The following is a 20,840-nucleotide window of genomic DNA, read 5'->3' as shown; positions in this document are numbered from 1 at the left end:
GAAGTCCATGTTTACTTCAGGACTAGTTTCATCCTGCCTAGAAATATTGTCTTCCCTAGAACCTGCAAGAGTAGCCAGGGGACATCTCCAAGCTGTGAGATGACAACATTTAACCCCAACTCACTGTAGGTGAAAGAATTTTGATAGAGCATTCCTGGGTGACCCGCAGTGTGTAGGCAGAAAGACTTGAGTCAAGCACATGGCTTGGCTCAAACGCTGCCTTCATAAATATTTATTACCACTGTTATTAGCTGTTTGGCAGCCTGGCCACTGCTGGCTCCCCGGCTGAATGCTGTCTAGTTGTTTACATGGATTCCTGAGTGGCAGAGTCTCCTCCTCTTATCCAGGAACCACAGCCATGCAGGTACTACATATGGAGAACAAAATCTTTCAATTATATCTCTTCATATCCTCTGTGGTCTACGTAACTAAGGTTTAATGTTGCTTAAAACATAAGCATCATATTTAGATTTCTTCAAAGTAATGAAAGCGCTGTTCATTTCTATTAAAATAGAAGTCAAACAGGATGACATTTTCTGATTATTTCCCACTTGCACAAGTAAGAGGTCCCATAAGATATTTTGGAAATTCTGGAAAAGTAATTAGTTTTGCTGCGAAGATACTTAATCTACACTAAAAAAATCATCCCGCCTTGATTATCCATAGTATCTACATGCTACTATAATGCACCATTATTTAATTAGACATCAGGCATTTGCAAACAAGCACACAAAAATAAGAGAGCAAAGCTGAACCTTCCCTAAAAATAAGGCCAAGCAGCAGGAAAACTTGGTAAGGGTAGAAGCAGTAAAAACTTCAGGCTGGCTGACAGTCACAGCTCCAGCCTGAGCACTCAGATATCATCTGCCATCTCCCTGTATACATATGCATGTGCGATGCTGAGCAAAATATTTTCATCCACATCCAATCCAGCCCTTTATTTAATGGGTGGGTTTTAATGTCACTCACAACCCTTGCCTAGCTGTCCCTTGCCCTCTGTAGCTCTGCTCTCTGTTGCAGAGCAGAGTTTGTGCCGTATCTGGCTGTGCACAGTCCCTCTCGGCTGGGCAATGCCAGGAGCTCTACAGATGCAGTCAGCTACCCCCATTTGCAGAGCCAACTTCACGCAGACAAGTGGGCAACAGCCCAGGGCGAAGGAATGTCCACCTCCTTGTCTCACCTCCTGCCCAAACAGCTCTCGGTTGGGGCTGCTCCAGACAAAAAGAGGCACATAAGCTGACGGCTGTTGCTTTCTTAAGGTGCAACATTCAACCCTCACATGTGGGGCTTTCCTCCATCCACAGTCCATGCCAGCCCTGTCGCCTGCACAAAGAACAGGGCTGACCCATGACTTTCCCCCAACCTGATGGCTTCTGGGCAGCACTAATTAGCTCCATCTCCTTCCGATCCCTATGGGGAAGTTTAGATCCAGCATTCGCCTGGATCTGAGATTCAGCAAAACAATACAGTGCGAAGGATCAGGCAGGCTGCTGCACAGGCCATGCTGGTCCTAAAGAGGAGACAGCCATAAGATTACTTGGCAGTGTCCCATGTCCCCTTGTTCCAGCTCATGTATCTTGTCTTTCTTGCAGTGAAGAGCCCAAATAATCAGTGCTGTCATTATTTCACACCCACAGATCCAAAAGCAAAAGTTTTACTTTACCCACGTATACAGGAGCGGCACAGCGCATTATTTAGAATGATTTTTGCATGCTGTGATAAATACAAGACAGTGCTACGCAGGCACTGCCTACAGCCCACCACTCAAAGGTACTGTGGAGGACCTTGGACTACTGCTGGCCAGCAGTGGCCATTCACCTCCCAGCATCGCCCAGCCCTCTGGCTGTGACAGCAGTGCTGTCACAACAATGGCTGTGACATTAAGAACAGCAAGGGATAGCTATCATTATTTCAGCACAGCAATAGAGAAAGCTTCATGATTTTCTGTAGATGCAGCCAGAATAGGATGTAATTTGGCATCAAAAACTGATGCCAAGGAATACTCACAGTATCTGTTGGCACAAAATAATTGAAGTTGAACTGATTTTTATCTGCAGAGGATTATAACTACAGAGGTTGACAGCCTCGACCAGTATTATGCATTTGCTTGACAGAAGTTAAAGGAGCATGCAACACATACAGCTATCAATAACACATTTCCCTGATTATCTCCTTATACAAACTCCTTTGATGATTTTTGAAAACTGAAGTCCAAAACAATCTGAGACTTCTGAGAGCTGTATCTTTGATGATACTTCTATTATTCCATCAGACATGGTTAGCATCTGACTTAAGACAATGGTGCCCAAATCTGTTTTCATTTGTGCAATTTGAAGTTTTGAGTCTGAACTGAATGAATTTTAAGGTTTTTTTAGGGGAAATTTACAGTCTTTTTTGTGTCAAAAAAAATCTTTTCAATGAGAAAACACAGATGGCAACAAAACAAATTCCTATATCATAACTTTGACTTAAAAATGAAAATATTTCCCTGTAACAGGAGGATTGAATTGCTCTAGACTTCTGTAAAGACTTCATGAGGCCCACAGATGTAACAGATAGCACTGAATTTGCACAGAATTCATTAAACTTTGGCCACAATTAGATGTACTGCTGATCACTTATAAAAGTGTGACAAATGAACAGACATAAAACCATCCATTTAGGTTTTTTCCACCCTAATGCAGCTACACACTGATCGCATAAAGTCATCAACAGCAGCAGTCATTTTTTTTCAGTCTCTGAAAGCATGCCCTAATAGTAAAAAAAACCCCAATAACTAAACCCCCATATTTATTTTTTTTAATTGCAGGTTTAAAAAAAATTAAATGTACTCAAACCTCCTAACTAGCTTTCTTCTTCTAGGACCCCAGGTGTCAGGGGTATCAAAGATGTATATAACATGGGAAACAGTCACTGTGTTGGAATCTGTTCATGGATTTAGCCTTTATTTTAGAAGTGAGACTTGGGTAAATATTAGAAAATAAAAATAAAACCCAAACATACCGCTTTTATTCTCATAGGGAAAGGAACAACGCAGAGGACTTTTTTGTCAATAATAAAGAATTCATTTAATCATACCAACTAAATAATGGAAAAGTAGACAGTGTTCCTGGGTAAATGAGAAACAGTTTTGCTCTTTGAATAGTGAATGTTAAAACAACATAGCTACACTACAGCATTTGTATAGCTGTCCCAAGGCCACGTACCGGCACTGATTGACAGCAGCTTCCCCTCCCATCGCCGGCAGCGCTTTGGGTGGAATACAGACACTAGAATGAATATGGGCATGGGAAATAAAGCACCATTCAACATTTTTGTTTCCCCTTCAATCAAACACAAAAATGTTTCTTTCCAAACACTGCCGTTGTTGCTTTCTTTAAAGATATCATGTTTGGAAAATATTTGATTATCCTGTCAAGAACGCTAAAATATAAAAAGATGTGCAGAGTGGAAATAGAGAAAAAGTAAAAAAAAGGCGATTTGCAGGTATGTAAATGATTTTTCTTCAGTAGAAGGGTCATGAATATGAATAGTGCTGAGTTCTAGAGAAACAATTTGTCATTATTAAAATTAGTGCTTTGTCAACACACAAAAAAACCCTCAGTCCCAGCTTCCTTTTTGTGCTGCTGCACAAACAGCTGCATTAAGGGCCCAAGTGTTCTGGGATTCATTATCAGTGAATGGGTCTCTGGCTCATAAAGTACAAGAAAAGTCTGTAATCCATAACAGGAGGCTGTTCAGGATGTGAAATACATTAAACACTTGAAACTGAAAGAGGTATTTCTGTGGTCAGCCTAGCATAGAGCTACTTGGTATTAGTAAATGAACACTTGACAGTTTTGCATTTCTCAGCCATGACATCCCATTTACACATTCAGAAATACAACATGCTGCCATCTAGATCCAATTATGAGAGTTTGCTCTCTGAGCAACTGTACAGCATTTTCTGAGCACAATGGAAAAAGACGGAATAGCAAAATTCATTTTTTCTAGGAAACATTCATGCAAGAGCACAGCAGAGAAGAGCAGTAAATATGCTACCACGTTTCCACAAGAAGAGGATGCCTGCACCATATATTTCCCAACATGTCTTTGTTTTGCACAGGGTTGAGCTATACCCCTGGTTTATTTTGCATGCATTAATTCTCCCCTTCTTGCCGATTTTATTTAAGAGGTGCAGAAGCAAGGAAAAAAGTTGTTAGAGACAGTGAACAACAAATTCTTCATAGAGGAGCAGGATTCACATGTGAGACCTCTCTCTGTTCCTGGGCTTTACGGCAATGGGGCAGGGCCAAAGGACAAGCAGAAGGAAAGAACCTAAAAGGGAACACTGATCCTATTTAATTATTGAACAGCTGGGAGGATGAGGTGAAGAACTTAAGTTTTGTAATTGAGTTTTTCATTGCAAGTGCTAGATCGATGGATAGCCATAGCTTCAAATATTAACATAAAGGTATTAGCCAATATTTGATTCCCAATATTGGATAGCCATCCTTGAGACCGGCCAGGTATACCAGTGAGATTGGTTAGATTACACTTCAGCTGGAAGCTGGAGCACCAACACTCCTTCTTCAAGGAGTTTATGTTCTAGCATGTAGGTGTATGTTATTCTAAAGAAGAAACTAGAAGCTCTGTGCCAATTTCACAACTGGTTTCACTCACTAGGGCAGATGGCAAGGACATTGGTGGCTATGGAGCACAGGCTCCTGGGGAACAGAGAGGGAGCGAACCTTATTTAATATCAGCTCCTGTACAAGTTAACACAGCTGCAGATTTCACATGAGCTAGATGAACACACACCAGCTGAGGGTAGGGCTTACCCTCAGTTGTCCAAAGGCACAGCTTTGAAGAGAAACGTGAAAGGCTCTTGCACGCAAAACTGCATGCATAACAAACTAAATCCTGCCATGAACAATACACGCACATGAAGGATAGAGTTTTAAAAGCAAATACATCCTAGTTTTGGAAGTCACTTTACCCTTTGGCCTTCAGAATATTTGCGTTCCTGGTGGTCACATGCACCCAGGAATTCAAGCCTTTGAAAGCATAGCTAAGTGGCTAATGGGATCTTCATAGCTACCTGCCTACTGCAAGCATGGTGTGGGTAACCCAGCCAGAGTGAAAATACCACTAGAATTCAACACTTTTTGCAAACTATGTCCATGCTGCATGATCTACAGTGGTTTGTAGTTCTCTGGGATGGTCCTCCCAAAAAAGACAAATAGGATTTCCAGTCTTAGCATAGCATCCTAGTGCCCTCCGGAGACAGGCAGCTAACCTTCATCCAAACCCAAGTGCTTTTAGTTAAGACTGTACTGAGTTTGGCACTTACAGGAGGAAATAAATCTCTATATTCTGCATTAACAAGTACATAGGGCTGAGTATGTGAAGAAAGTGCACTAACTCCAAGTACAGAATGCAATTTCAGGGCACTTCAAGCAGATCTAGCATGGTTTATATTCCAATAGCTTTGAAACAAGCCCTTTATTTTTATCTGCTAGCTCATCCAGATTTCATTTTATGTACAGAACACAAGCAGGCATATACAAATATTACATATAGAGAATGTGCTGCATACCTATCATTTCTCATATAACTGATTTTAAAAAGCCCTGGAAATAAGAACCAAATAGTAAAATTCTGTGGTGCTGCTGTCATTAGTTTACGAACACCAGTTTCTAAACTGGTTCAAGTTTGTTAATAAGTCACTAAGTATTATGGTCAAGGAGCAGAGGAGCTAGTAAATGGTCAGATGCAGAACATAGCTTCTGTTTGATCCTGTCAGGTGGACAAAGTATAAAATACCCTTTCTTTCCCCCTGCCCACCCAGCCTAATGGAAACCATATGGTTTATCAACCAGAATGGCATATTAACTGCCCAGGTAGTCTGAGAAACTTAGGACCACTGTACCCTTCCCAGCTTTTTCTTTTGAGCCAAGAAATTGCAGACTATTGTGGGCATCTTTGAAATGTTAGTACAGAGCAGGCAACAGAAACCAGGAGAAGAAAGCCCATTACAATACTAAAATAAGTATTCCCACAGTCTGTGGGCCACAGCTCTCCATTTGTTCCCATTAATATAGATACAAATAAGATTCTCCTGGAAGTGCAGCATGGGTCACCCTAGGGAGGGTAGACCAGCCCAGCAGTAGGCTGCCCTGCAGGAGATTAATTCTTTGAAAATCACATCATCCTTCTGTGTTTCAGTTTTGCCGCCAGCAAAACATGAATCTCAGAATTCTCATTTTTGTGCAAGTCTTTGAAAGTCATAGCTAAAATCTGTAGGTGTTTCTTACAATAAAATGAAGTGTTAAAAAAATAATTAAAAATAACATTTTTGTGACAAAAGGACCCCAGCTGCAGAAAAGGGAAAGTGATTTTGAGGAAAAGGTGTTATGTGGTATGAGAAGGAGGCAGCGACTGAGATCTGGATCAGACTATGGGCGGCAGAAAAAGAAGAAAGGAAGAAAAAAATTTCCTACCTATACCTTCAGCATTCTTGCCCCCTTCACACCTCTCAAAAATACGAGTGATCACAGGAATAGGAACAAAGGGAGAGGTAAATTGCCAAAGCTAATAAGATACTGAATCTGTACAAATTGCAGCATCATTTGGCCACTGATGTCCTGAAAAGTGTCTGTGTTCTGACACCAATGGTGGAATACAACTGGCCTTGTTTCCCACAGCGTGTTTGCTATAGATTGTATACTGATAGCAAGGGATTTTATTCAGTGCCTCTCTGCACATTTGTGTAACTTATATTGCTTATGCTAGTTTAACCTCTAAGAGTAATGCAAGGCAGCCAGAGCCTCAGGAATTTGAAACAATTTACTGCCTTTGTACCGCACCATTGCGCAGAGCAGCATCCTGCCTCCCTCCTAAAAGCATTTTTCCTACCTTGATGAAGTGCTGCCTGCTGGTTAGTGTCAGTCTGAGTGCTGTAGCTCACTTTTTGTCATAGAAAGTATTAAAACAAGGCTCTTTCTCTTTTATTCACCAATTTTGCTCCGAGCACTGCAGGATGGGACAGTCCCTGGTTTTCACTGTTTTCCTCACTCTTGCCCTCAAAGCTGGTTCTGAAGCCTTTTTGGGTCCACAAAACAGCACAGCAAAGCAGTGTGACAGCACTGGGTATCCCAGTACCAGCCTTGAGGCATGCAGCAGCATGGTGCTAGCTCAGCACATTTCTAGACCATTGCGTTTTCTATGGAATGACGCATCAGCACAAAAACAAGTTTTGTGTCCATCGATGCTATAAACATGAACAGTTAATACCCATCTCCTTTTGTCTCAATGGTTTTGGAGGTGGCAAAGAGTTAGATAACTGTTTTATCCCACGTATGATGCATCATATCTGGTGGGTGTGTGTGTGTGCTTCAAAACAAGATCAATGAAGCAAAAGAAGTCAAGAGAGATGTCCAAGAACTTTTAACTCCACGAAGAGTGATCAATTGTTTATTTTGGACTGCAGCCTAATGAAACTCTTAAAATAACCTAATATCCATTTCCTATAAGTACCTTTTTACATTAAAAAATCTTATTAAAGTTCAAGTTTAAAAATGTCAACAAGAGCAAGTAGATTTACTTGCATATTTATTTGCAGCAATAACATTAAATTGCTGCAATAGTATTAAATGCCATTGACAGACCCTTTAGCACTTATCAAAAACCACTTCAGAGACAAGATTATATTCCCTATCAACATTTCCTATAAGTGTTTTCCTTTTCAGCATTTTAAAATAGTTTGCAGGAAGCACTTGTCACGTTTTGAGGAGCTGAACTTTAAACTAGAAAGGATCAGTTTGTGTTGGGGTTTTGGCAGGGGAAAAGGTCAGTAGATTGGAAACCCAAAGAAGACGATTCATTACCTTGCTTATAAGTTTCTGGGCTACTACACGCGGACATGCCCGAAGTTCAGGGCCATTTTAGCGTTTGCTCCAGTTATGTCAAATACTGGCAATTATAAAATGTATGGGCACTGGCATCCACAAAGTCAAGCCGACAAGAAGGAAGAACTTGTACAGTTGCCAATCTTTGTTCAACAGAGGCTCAGAACAGAAAGAAAGTGAAGAATAAATTACGTTTTGTGGAATAAAGTGGGCCCAGTGCAACCACACTGCAGATGGGCCATAAGGGACACTTTCTCTTAAGTTCCATCCGCCTTCACTGTATAGAAGCACTAAAAGCCTTATCAATAATTTAACAAAGTAATGGACATGTTTTTGAACACTGTGGGCTGATGCTTAAAGAAGCACCACATTGGCAGAGAAAGACTGTGAAAGTGGAAAGCTTGTGGCTTTTATTCTGTAGTTATTTTGAAAGTCAGGACAACATGGTGTGCTACAGACACAGTATTCTTGCCAGCAGCGCTTTCTTCTGCTAGAGCTCAAACCTGGGACTGCACAGCGGCAAAGTACTGAAGGGCAAACTTCATCTGCAGCTGGTAGCAGCGGTTTGAGTTGGGAAAGCTCTTTTTAGTCAGCAGGACTGAGCCACATGGATCAGCAATAGCAACCTTCCCAAGACACACTTGGACATTTTGCAGCCCTTTTAGGCATAAAGGTCCCAAGTTTTGACACTCAGCACTTCCCACCAGTTTAGCTGCTGGACAGGCTGGCTGCCACCCAGCTGAGATAAGTGTTTCCAGGGCTCTAACTCAGGGACCAAGGTGCCAAGCAGTCAACCTGGCTTCCCAGCCATAGCCTGTCCCTGGCAAGGGCAGCATACACCTTGACATCTCCAGCACATCTAACACATACCTCAGGCTTTGAAGGACTGCAGCCTAAGTATTGTCCTCAAATCTGGGTTCCGCAAGGCATCACTCATGCTACATCCAGCTTCCTTCAAGACACAAGGTGGGGAAAAAAAAGAAAGAAAAAGCACTCACTGACCTGAGCATGCACCATGGATGCTGGAGACCTGGATCTTCCGCTGCAGCTCTCAAAGGAGGAAGGCGCACGCACTGCACCCTCTCCAGCAGCTCTCTCTTGGCTGCCTGCACATCATTTTATAAACTCACACCTAGCCACAGCTGTGCTTACAGTTCCCATCCTAATCATCCAAAAAGAGACTCACCTGGATGTAGATACCTATCTGCAAAGCAAAATCAGGTGTCCTTGCTGCTGCTGACTTATCTCTTCACAGTCCGATGCTTCAGGCCCCCACATATGCATCACTTATACCCCCACCCCACCCCTGCCTACAGCCTTGCATCCTAGCTGAGTAATGCAGGTAATGCATGTGGCTGAGCAGCCTGGCTATGGCTCACTCCAGTCTTCAGGCACCAAGCCTTCCTGAGGCTTTACAAACCAGCTACCTAATTGAAAGCAGGCACAAAAAGGCTGGGAGATAGAGTACTGAGCCTACATCCCTTTGCTGAACCCATTCCAGCCTGAAGGTGAATGGATTGCTGTCTGTGGTCTTCCCAAAGCCAGTGCTTTATTTTCCTTTCCCAGAAATTTTCTACGTTATGGCAGGGCAGAAAACTTCCCACCAGCATATTTCGGAGTTTGCTGTAACAAACATTACATCTCCGATTTTTTACTTCATGTCAAGACCTCCTTGGAGCATGATATCATTACTAAGTTCACTGCCTGACACGCTGTTCTGTTTAATTGCTGTGGTCACATTAGTTAATTTGTGCTTTCTGTGATCTGCTGCGTATTATTGATTGTTGACTTCAGAGATGGTGCTGAAAAAGAAGAAAAATACACACTGTTCAGTTACTGCTATGATATTATTTTTTGATAACAGTGTAATTAAATTCCACTGTCCTTGCACATCCTATTTTAGGCCAATGTACTAAGTAAAACAGCCAAGTGACAACACTCAGGTTGATAGCATCTTCATAAAATGAAATTACAATCTACAAATGAACCAGCCCTTCCTTTGCAGCCATGAAACTGAGTTTAATCACCTCATGGGAAGAAAATCCTGGGGAATATATTCTTCACATTATTCTTACAAATTCTCTTTATCCCTCTGAAAAAAAAATTATGGGATCTACAAAGCAGTGGCCATGTAAAGGAGAACCATAGCAAGGCTGATAAAAAGGCAGAAGCTATATTGGCTTTAAGGAGAAAGCAATGACAGTGATCTTTAGCTGAGGTACCATCACTCACAAAAGCATGACATTTTTACATTTCAGAACTTACTCACCTACTTACCGACACACCATTTGAAACAAACTAGCTGACAAACTGCATTCAGAGGAGACAGCGAATTAGTCAGATTTTCCCGTTAATTCCATAATAGCAGCCCTGAAATTAGGCTTTGCCTACACATCCGAGGAGCGGAGACCTGGCTCCCTCAGAGGTGCTGGGGACTCCTAACCAAGGTGTCACGTATGCCAGTGCATCCCCTGCCCAGGGATGGGGAACAGGGAAGTTCAGGAGGCATGCAAGAAACAATTTTTATGTTGTTTGTAAAAAGAAGTCAAAACAGAAGAACAAAAAGAAAACCTCTGAAAGCATCTCCTGAATGCCAGCCCATGGGGAGCCCATGAGCAATACATCCCTTCAGATAAGGGCTTTTAAAGAAATGGTACATACGTGACACGTTTGGAGGTTTCACCCTAGCAGAGAGGCTAGGAAGTGCGACTAGTTTAACATTTTCATCATCTTCTTTTGGGTTTGGGTGGTGGGAAGAGGGTTTGGCAAAGCTTGCAGTAACCCCCCTGCCTGCCCTTCCAGCCAGACGCTGCCATCTCCTCAAGTCCTGTGACTGAAAGGTTTCTCTTGCCTCCCAGATCAGCATCTTCATGACCCATTTGTCTAACTATGGGAACGACCGCCTGGGCTTATACACCTTTGCGAACTTAGCCAACTTTGTTAAGAGCTCAACTAACCTGAAACTGCAGACGTTGCCCCCGGTTCAGCTGGCTCAGAAGTACTTTGAGCTCTTCCCGGAGCAGACGGACCCTCTTTGGCAGGTAATGTCACTTCCTCTTCCTCCTCCAATTACAACCTGTTTCTTGAAGTCAGAATCTTTGCCTGTAAAAAAAAATAATTAAAAATCCCAGTTCACATTCATATATGTTTTTTCTCCCTGCATGCCTTCTCAGATTATTTAAATTTTCTCTGTGAGGGCACTGCTTTCGGCTAGAATTGGATTAGCTTGCACTCACCCCAAACCAGGCATGGTAAAAGCACCTAACTGACATTTATTTGAGAATAAAGGCCCCCTTCCCAACCCTCCTGTCTGCAGCTTTGCTCATGCATCACACTGTGTTAACTGATGGTGTTGCACTGTCAGTAAGATGCTCTTAGCCAGCCAGTAGCAAGAGCTGTCCCAAGGCAAACGCAAATTCATTGCACCCCTTTACGGGAAATGGTTGAGGTTGGATCACTGCAGCTCCAAGGAGGATTTCCCACCATCTGAACCCCCTTCAATGAAAAAGCAAGGAAAAGGGAGGGCAGGAGGGGTCAGCACAGCAAATGCAGAGCGCAGCAAATGCAGAATGGGCAGCTATTTTAAGAATGGAGAAGGGTTTCTGCACAAACTATTTTCTCTCTCTGTTTCAAATGCACAATAGTGCTGCTTGTAATCTCAACACTGTAATTTCCTAATCTTTGTTACACATATGTGGCTCTTCTCTTATTCAGCATATGACATGTCATGATGTGCTTTTAGCTATGCAGGCATAAATCCAGAGTGATGCTGTGAAGATCTGTGCAGTTATTTTGGGCTTATGCTGGCAAAAAGAAGCCAAAAATTTCCCTATTATTTTTGGCCCAGATGCAAAAGAAGTATAAATTTATAATATTTCCATTGAATTTAGTGATGTGGCAGTGATTCACATCAGTTAATGATTTTCTCCATTATATTTTGTTAACTTTATTCACTAGCAAACTGTATCTTCTATTACCAGCCAATACTATGCAAAAGCATTATCTATATAACTGCTTTAAAGAGCAGTCTATCCTAACCGTTTCTGTGGGGTCTTTTGTTCACACGTTTTTATTTTGCATTCATAGGTAGTAAAAAGATAAGAAGATGAATAATATCCCATATTTCTATTTTGTCCTTCCTTTTGAGTTCTTATGTAAATTAAAATTGGCACTAAGTCCTATGCATCTGAAACCATTTTGTCACCTAAGAAAGTAATGCCTTGAAGCTATTCAAACAGAGGTTTCCATTTTAACCTCAAATGAAAACTTGACTAAATCAATGTTTTAAACTTTTTTTTCTTCTTTTTCTTTTCTTTCTTTCTAATGACTGAACCTAATCCTCAGTCATGCAAAACTATTATATATACAAGTTAAATTTTAGTCAATGAGACCACATAAATGCCTACCTATGTGCCTATGGGCTCTGAGATGGTGAAATGAGCCTGACCAGCAGAGGAAAGGAAGCGCAGTACTCTCACAGGCTGTGGGTTTTGACACCAATCCTTCCAGGATCTGCACAACTGTGCAGCATTACTGACTTCACTGGGACCCCTGGGAGGGTTGGTCCTGAAAGATGGACACTAGGAGTTTGGTGCCTGTGTGCCCTGCTTCCGCAGATAAATACCAGAGTGCTCAGTATCATTCAGGAGCAAACCCTTAGGAGGAAACGTGGGATTTTACTACTTATTGTAAGGCTCTGACATTAGTGCATACCATTTAGATCCTGCAAGACTCATGTGCATGCAAACATTGAGGATACCCCCAGCATGATGTACACAACCACCTTTTCTTCTTCAGAATCCATGTGATGATAAACGACACAGGGATATTTGGTCCAGAGACAAAACTTGTGACCACCTACCCAAATTTCTTGTGATAGGACCCCAGAAAACAGGTAAGAAGCAATGAATCTGTAACCGAGACTAGCCCCCCAGTTTTGTATCTCTGTATTTGTGTCCTGTAAACTGAAGCCAACTCCCTACTATAGAGATGGTGCACTCCTGATCCCTATGGGATTCAAACAGTAACTCCTTCACTGCCAACAGAAAGGGACGACTGTAAGATTGCATTCAGTCACCACAAAAAAAAACCCCATACGCTGTCAGGCTGCCCTATGTTAAGATTGTTATAAAGTTCTTTGACAAATTATTTCAACATCATTTGAGACCTTAATTGACAATAAAGGTATTTACCGCCTTGCAGAGCTCTGAAGGTCTCAGGGCATTATTTCAAGTAAGCCACATTCTGCCACTCCCAAGACAGTTATTACTGTTGTGGAAATATTGCAGAAAGTGGGTGCTGAGGCAAGGAAATAAATGACAAATCCGAGACCATATAGAAATTCTGCAACAGCGAAAGAGACAGCAGGTCTTGATTCATAGTTCAATGGTAGCTTGCATAACACAAAATCTTTGAAGAGCAAGTTTAAAGACACATCCTCCAAAATCTCATTTACCACCATATATTGTTTCCAGTTGGTTTTGTCAAACAAATAACAAAAAAGTACTGTTACTGGGATTTTAAAGCATACGTATTACATACAGGTTTGTTAGCTTTGAAATAGACAATTTATTCCTCAGTAGCAGACCCCCAGGAAAAATACACAGAGGACAAAAGTGCAGTACTGGGAGTAACAAAAGCGTAATACCACACTTAGCGCTTTTGAAAAGTTTTGTGCAACATGAATGGTTTGAAAACAGACGTGCTCAGGCCAAATTCCCTCACTGGTTACATACACAGTCAAGCAAGTAATGTCATCAACAGCAGTATCATGCATGCATCAAGAGAGCAGAACTCAGAGTTTGGGAATGGGAAGAGTCTGACGAGCAGAGAAGCCTGCACGTATTCCCTCCTCCCTCTGAAAGCCCCTTGTGCTTACACAGGGATTTCATCAACAGGCAACTTTCTTACAAAAGGAAATCTAATTTTCCTGTATATTTCAACGTGCATTCATTTAAAGTACTTACTTGAATGAATGAAGTCAAAGGGGTTTTCTTCTATTTCCTAATGGCATCTCTTTTTTGTTGTCATAGGAACAACAGCGCTTTATTTATTTCTTCTGATGCATCCTTCCATTATCAGTAATCTCCCCAGTCCAAAAACTTTTGAAGAAGTTCAGTTCTTCAATGGAAACAACTATCACAAGGGAATTGATTGGTAAGAAGAATAACAAAAAAGAAGTGTTCGTTCTTAATACATGGTAAATCACAATAGAACAATTACAGAAGCATGTATTGCTTTTACTAGTTTTGCTTAGGAAAAGCGTTTTTGTGAGGCTTTCCTTTCCACGGGGAACAGCAGTTCTCATCCTTGTGTGAAAACTGAAATACAAGGCAAACGTCACACTACACAGAAACAGATTCATCCTGAGCAGTTTTCCTTGCCCACGTACGTCATGGAGAGCGTGCAGAGCAAACAGGGCTGACCAATAAAAGCAGGCTCTCCCCACAGCTCTGAGGCCTGCTCCTCGGTTCCAGGTGTCACGAAAAATAAAGGGAAAGAAGTGCTTGGCCTTTGTTTTTTCCATGCTGCATAAAGAAAGAGATCACCCATGGCTATCATAGAGTGCGTGGTGCAATCCACTTGGAGGAGTGGGGGAGGGGGATTTCTCCTCTGCAGCCCTTCACACAACATGTAGAGGAAGAGGCTGGCCTCTTGGAGACCCCACCACCACACTTCACCGAAATTGGCCTGCATGTTCAAAAGTCAGCAGGGTCCTGGGTGCCCCCACGTACTTTGTTTCCATAGACCAAAAAACAGTTAGTCTCTCCAAAACTGGAAGTTCCCAGAGCGCTCAGCAAATCTAAAAGGACTAAAATATGCCTTCAAAACAATTCCACCTTTTCCTTATTTGAATTCTTCACCTTTTCAGTTGAACCTGCTGTTTTGCTTCCCATCAATTTTAAGTGGAAAAGACCATTCAAAGCCAAAATTCAAATCTTGCATTCTGAAAATGTCTAAATGAAAAGATTTGTCGGTTCCAAAAAGAAGTATTTCAACAATGTTAAAATTAAATGGTTGACATTTTGAAGCTTTTACCATTTTTTTTCACCAGCAGCTAAACTGGTGAAAGATATCCCTTTGACATTGAACTTAGTAGCAAAAATCCCATCCATCCAAGGAAAAAAACCTAGTTACTTGACTTCATGGAGGCTTTAGCCATTACCAAGCATCACAGAATGTAAGAGCCAAGATGTGTTCCCCCTGCTCCAGTTCTAGAGTGAGCTGAGAAATTCCATTTTGCTTCTTGAGAATTACGTCTGAAAATTCACCTTTTCATCTGCCATGAAATGGGAAGCACAAGGATATGACCCTCTTGTGATACTGCTAATTCTAACAAGTTCCTTCACCTCCCAGGTACATGGATTTCTTCCCCACTCCTTCCAACATTACCACCAACCTCGTCTTTGAGAAAAGTGCCAACTATTTCCATTCTGAGGAGGCCCCTAAACGAGCTGCTTCCCTCATCCCCAAGGCCAAGATCATCACCATCCTTATTGACCCATCCGATCGGGCGTATTCCTGGTACCAGGTACAGACATTGCCTTAGAGAAATGAACAGTGAAATCAGTGGCAGGGGATGATGGCCAGCATCAGTGGGAATTTGTGTCCTTGAGCAAGAACAGGATTATATTGCAAAGCATTTGCACTGTGTAGAAGTGGAAGGATGCTGAATGCCAGCTTTTGCAGTTGGCTCCTGTGACACCAGTGTCATAAATGATGAAACTTCTCAGCACAAAGCTGCCACCAGCTGTAAACAAACAGTTTAATCTCAATTACAGCTGACACTGCATAGAGGAAAAGCAGTGTTCCTCGCCCAGGGAGATATACGGGGGAAAATGATCTTGTCCTAGCTAGAAAATCAGAGCTCTTGATGCCGAGAATCTGGTACCTCGTGCCATCCTCCAACATGTAAGCTGAGTGATGTGCGGTGCTGTGCAAATGTATGCAGTGTCTTCTAAAGTTTCCAAGGAATTAAAAAGAGCTGTGTTTGGAGAGCTGGGGTTTTTTTTCCTCTCCTTGGAAACAAAAGAAAGCCTGTGCTTTTTTCTGAGGAAACTATAGGATGCCCTTTCTTGCCTTTTACTGAGCCCATACCTTTCCATAACAAAGTCTGCAATATTTTAAAAAAACGTATTTTTAGAGATGTATGTGAGATATGGTGTAGCCGTGCGGGTACAGGAAATACTAAAAGCAGTGTTAAAACAGACAATATTTAATATTGTTGCAATAAGCATAGAAACCACCACTTCTGATACTGTTGTTATGAGTTCTGCAAGGAATAAAACATGGCCAAAGGGTGCAGTTTGCAGATACCCTTTGTAGTATCTCATTTGCACCTTTAAAACTACCGATGCAAGATGCAAAGCAGTAAAAAAAATTTGTTCCTACTTTGGCAGAATTTGGCTCCTCAGCTCCCTTCCCATCTGTCCCATGAGGGCCCTTGATTGAGTGGTGGTCCCATCCTGCTTCCCTGCCCCCTGCTCCTACCCAGCAGAAGTGGCACTGGGGGGAAGCCGAGGGGCTGCAGCAGGGCTGGCCATGCCAGCACAGCCCTCCCGGCAGCTCTGGGGAGGCTTGTGGCTTAATCTCCAGCTTCCTTGTGATATGTGTCTAAATATTTCCTGTCAGCATCAGCGATCCCATGAGGACCCCACTGCCTTGAAATTCAATTTTTATGAAGTCATTACATCCAGCCATTGGGCGCCCTCGGAGATAAGGACTCTCCAGAAGAGATGCTTGACACCCGGATGGTATGCTGTCCATATTGAAAGATGGTTAAGTCATTACCCTGCTTCACAGGTAATTTCCAACCTGTTGTTCCACCAAGCTCATCAACTCTCGGAAAGTCCCCAGATGAGTATGGCCTCATCATTAGAAGTGATGGGGTATTTCCCACTGGAACTCAGCTATCAGGAAATGCACATTTGACAAGATCAGGATATTTGGCAGAAGTATGCTTATTTTTCTGTCTTCTGATTGAAAAGATGCGACAGGAAAATGCTATGAACTGGCCACACGGGTTTGATAGGGGACTTTGGGCTTTTCTTCCAGGACCAGCCCAGGTTCTCAAGGCTTCTGGGTCCCAACATACAAGCAGCTGCAGCATGAGGCATTGTGGGAAGATCTGAGAAATTAATTTAGAAAATGCCAGGGCTTTTTCTAAAAAGAAATTTCATTCTGCTTTCTACTCGGTCCCTTTCATAGAAAACTCCACATTTCTTTGACCCTGATATGGAATTAGCCTTTCTGAGTGTTAAAGCAGAAATTCTTCTTTTGCCCCATCTTCCTTTAGATGTTTTATTGAATTGTCTTTGATGATCTTTCCCATGAAAAATTTATGTAAACATATAGACCTAAAGAATATTCTATTTACTAAAAGAAATTGTTTACATATATAAACCTAACAAACATTTTAGTACTACAAAATGTATGCATAGGCACTCTTTACCCTTGGACATGGTCCATAGCTGAGTTCATATGTCTACCTACCATAAAAAAAAAAAAAAAAAAGTTGTAACAGGGTGTTTAATAAGCAAGCATAATGCGTATCTGCAGAAATTGTTCTATGTGGGACGGAGTTTTGTTGAAAAGACGTAGAACTGAGTGTTTCCTATTTAGTCAGGGACCTGGAAAACCAAAAAGTAATAGAAGCTCTGTCTTTTTGCAGTCCTCACTTTTCTTCTTATGCAGTATCAGCTGTACTACAAAGAGGAGAAACAGGTCAATCCCATTTCCAAGAGAAAGGACAAAGTCTCAGTTAGTTCTTGACTTTCTTCTTTCATCTCTGGCCTTTCTGTACTTTCATAAATGGGGAAGGAGTACTGCCAAAGCAGCTGAGCTTGCAGCAAGGGCCAGCCCCAGGCAGTATTGCCCTAGGAGCAAACAGGGCACGTCTCCTCAACATCCACCATGTCCCAATTTATTCCTCCAAAGGATAAGGGGCTGTCCCGGCACATTCAGAGCATGCAAAGAGTGCTGAACATCCCGTGCCATTACCTGTGCCCTGCCTCTGCCCTCACCCAGGGCTGCTGCCCCCTCTCACAAAGCTCTCTCCCTTTCTCCTGCCATAGCAAAGAACAAGTGCAGCCCTCGTATTAAACATTCAGGGGCACATTGACATATTTCTTGTAAAACCTGTAACCACTCATGTTTCTTAGTTACAGTGATTAATTTTACAAGATACACAACAAAATGCACTCATTCTTAATAAGGTGCACACAGAGAGTGCACTCACGGTGCTTACTAATGGGCACTCAGTAATGTGCATTCACTTGGTCTGTGCACTCAAAAACTTAATAATTCATAATAAGCCTTCACCATAAATATAAAACACGTCTGCCCAGAATAGTTATTAGTAATACTCCTTGGTACTCCAGTAGACTTTTGATACATTGTCTTAACATTTGCTTGTGGAGGTCAATGTACCTTTACATCACATCAATCTTTAATTAAAAACAAAACAAAACAAAAAAACCCTTTGCTAATAATTTTGCAAGCCCATATGATTGATAGGCTGTTGGTAAGTTTTAAATAAATTGCTACAGTATAGCTTTTGAACATCTAATTGTAGTTTCTAAACATTTAATGCTAAGATATATATGTAAATATAAATATATATATATATATAGAGAGAGAGAGAGAGAGATATGAGCTTTTTGTTCTTTTTCTTACTCCATGCCTCCATGTCAGATTTTCAACGGACACATTGTAAACCTCAATAATACTTTTACATTTCTTCCTTAGCTCTATTTCTCAGAATTCACTGAGACTTGGGTTTGGCTTGTGAGATGTAATTCTGAATTCAAACGATGTGCACACAGAGTTACAAGGTGCCCACCCACACAGATTCAACATAATAAAGAGAAAAGTAAATCTGGAAAGAGGTTCATCCATAAGATTGCTGTTAGCACTGTGGAAAGTCACATGCTAATCTAAAACTGTGTTGTCACAGAAGGGAAATGATGTCATTCTTTTGTTAACCTTAGTCCTGTTTCTAAACAGCTAGCATATTTACCCCTACAGTTCCTTATTATTGATGGACAACAGCTAAGAAGTGACCCAGCTACTGTGATGGATGAAGTTCAGAAGTTTCTTGGAGTCTCTCCTCATTATAATTACTCTGAAGCTCTAACGTGAGTCAGTTCTTTATTATCTGCCCGATGGGATCATGGTGTACAACCCCTCCTACCAAGATCACTTGATCATTAATTACAAACAAACAAACAAAAACCACATTAAAAGAACTGATAATTTTGCAGAGCTTGGGGATTTCTTCATGTTTAACACCCATCCACTTTTCCCTTCACTTGCACACATATAATACATTACAGAATTTAATTGCATGGTTGCATACATTTCCACTTTGCACAACACACACAACAAACAACGGCTCAGTATTTTGTATTAGATACAGAACAAAGGTCCAGATTCATGTCAAAAATGTCTGCTAAGTTGCAGTGTTCAATCGGAGGTGCCCAGGACTTGATTTTTCAGGGTACCTAGTTTTGCTTTCGTCGCTGCACTGTTTAAAATGTACGCTCAGAGGTGATGTGAGTTGCACATGTCAGAGCTCAACACACATTTGCACATCAGCCTGATGGACCTTATGACAGTCTCCAGGAGCTGAAGCCCACTTACTGTCAGGTGTGAAAAGTTTGGCTTAAACGTTTTTATCATGTTCATGTAGGAGTCTAGTGACAGAAATTGGATTAGAGGCAGTCAGTATGATAAAATTCATCTGGTGGCATGGTTTCTTTGATTGTTTGCTTTTAATGTGGACCAAACATATCATTCCCTAATCCCATTTTCATCTATGATTGAGCCTATTCTGCCCAGAATTCAGCCTGTACACTTAAAGTTTGGTAAAATTATAAGCTACAAATAGTAGATCCCTAACCTGGAAGTGCTTGTCTCAAGCACAGCACGTGGAGCCTGGGGAGAAGCTCGTATTTGCTGATGAAGCACAAAACCCTGAGCTTGAGCAGCCTCGCCGTTCGTGGCCCGGGGTGTTGGTGCCAACACTGCAGTGCCCCACAGAAGCCCAGTCAAGGTCCCCTTTGCCCTTTGCCTTCCCACAGCCTTTGGTTCAAATCTAGCAAAGGCGGCTGTGACGAGCCCGGATGACATTTCTCATTCTCGCTACCCGGAGGGTGAGGCTTTCCCCCATGAAAGGGAACCCGTGGCCTGGGTGGCACGCTGTCTTTGACATTCCTCAGTTCCCCACAGGAAGGTGAGTCTTGGCAGGGGTGGGAGTGGGCTGAATTTCTCTCTCCCCTCTTAGTCCAGCAGAAAATTGTAAGAAGCTTTTGATCTGAGCCTCTCCGTATGAGGAGCATCATCTCATTACAGCCCAGAGCGTTGGGCTGGGAGAGCCCTGGGACATCCATGGGCTGACAAGTCTGGCTCTGCAGCAGAGGTTTTCCCAAGTCAGTGTTCAAGGAGAGAGCACGAGCTTGCACATGGGGTGGGAAGTAGAAAAGCCTGTACCTCACCTTTGCTGCAGGCTGACATCACGAGAAGTGTGGGAAAATGAGACCATGGACTTCCCACCTACCCCACACTGCCTCCACACTGCTTATGATTATCGTTTAACGTTTCCCCCGCTGGGAGGGTTATGTTGATGTTTATTTATATAATAGGTATAAAGTGAGAGCTGAGCACTTGCGGTTCTTTGGGTCTTAATAATGTTGCAGTGCCACAATTCTTTTCTAAAGGAAAGAATTTGGTTTTCAAAATGTAATTTTTTCAGTCTTTGGTTTCCAAAGTGGATGAAATAGAGGAGGAGTTTGAATTCACAACTGAACTACTGGTGTTTGAACAACTGCTGCTGCACATCTGCAGCGCCTTCTGCTAGGTTTTTAAAAACCCACACCCACAAACATATATCTTCCTTTCTGAAACTAAATTAAAGGTGGGGGAGTCACACACCAGGAAAAATTTTGGTCTTTC

General features: G+C 42.0%; 1 protein-coding gene across 5 annotated transcripts in view; it reads left to right on the top strand.

The window, feature by feature from the left end:
• Window positions 1-20,840, top strand: part of NDST4 (N-deacetylase and N-sulfotransferase 4) — a 135,722-nt gene that overhangs the window by 105,213 nt on the left and 9,669 nt on the right. For all 5 annotated transcript variants that reach the window (XM_037394223.1, XM_037394200.1, XM_037394218.1 and 2 more), the window contains 6 exons: window positions 10,748-10,930; window positions 12,687-12,783; window positions 13,922-14,045; window positions 15,246-15,420; window positions 16,521-16,691; window positions 18,915-19,024. In XM_037394223.1, the coding sequence (XP_037250120.1) occupies window positions 10,748-10,930; window positions 12,687-12,783; window positions 13,922-14,045; window positions 15,246-15,420; window positions 16,521-16,691; window positions 18,915-19,024 (860 nt within the window). The remainder of the gene's footprint in view (window positions 1-10,747; window positions 10,931-12,686; window positions 12,784-13,921; window positions 14,046-15,245; window positions 15,421-16,520; window positions 16,692-18,914; window positions 19,025-20,840) is intronic.

This window comes from Falco rusticolus, chromosome 1 (genome assembly GCF_015220075.1).
Source record: "Falco rusticolus isolate bFalRus1 chromosome 1, bFalRus1.pri, whole genome shotgun sequence".
Classification (NCBI taxonomy): Eukaryota; Metazoa; Chordata; class Aves; order Falconiformes; family Falconidae; genus Falco; species Falco rusticolus.
Note: the sequence above shows the minus strand (reverse complement) of the source record. Positions and strands in the feature narration are given on the sequence as shown.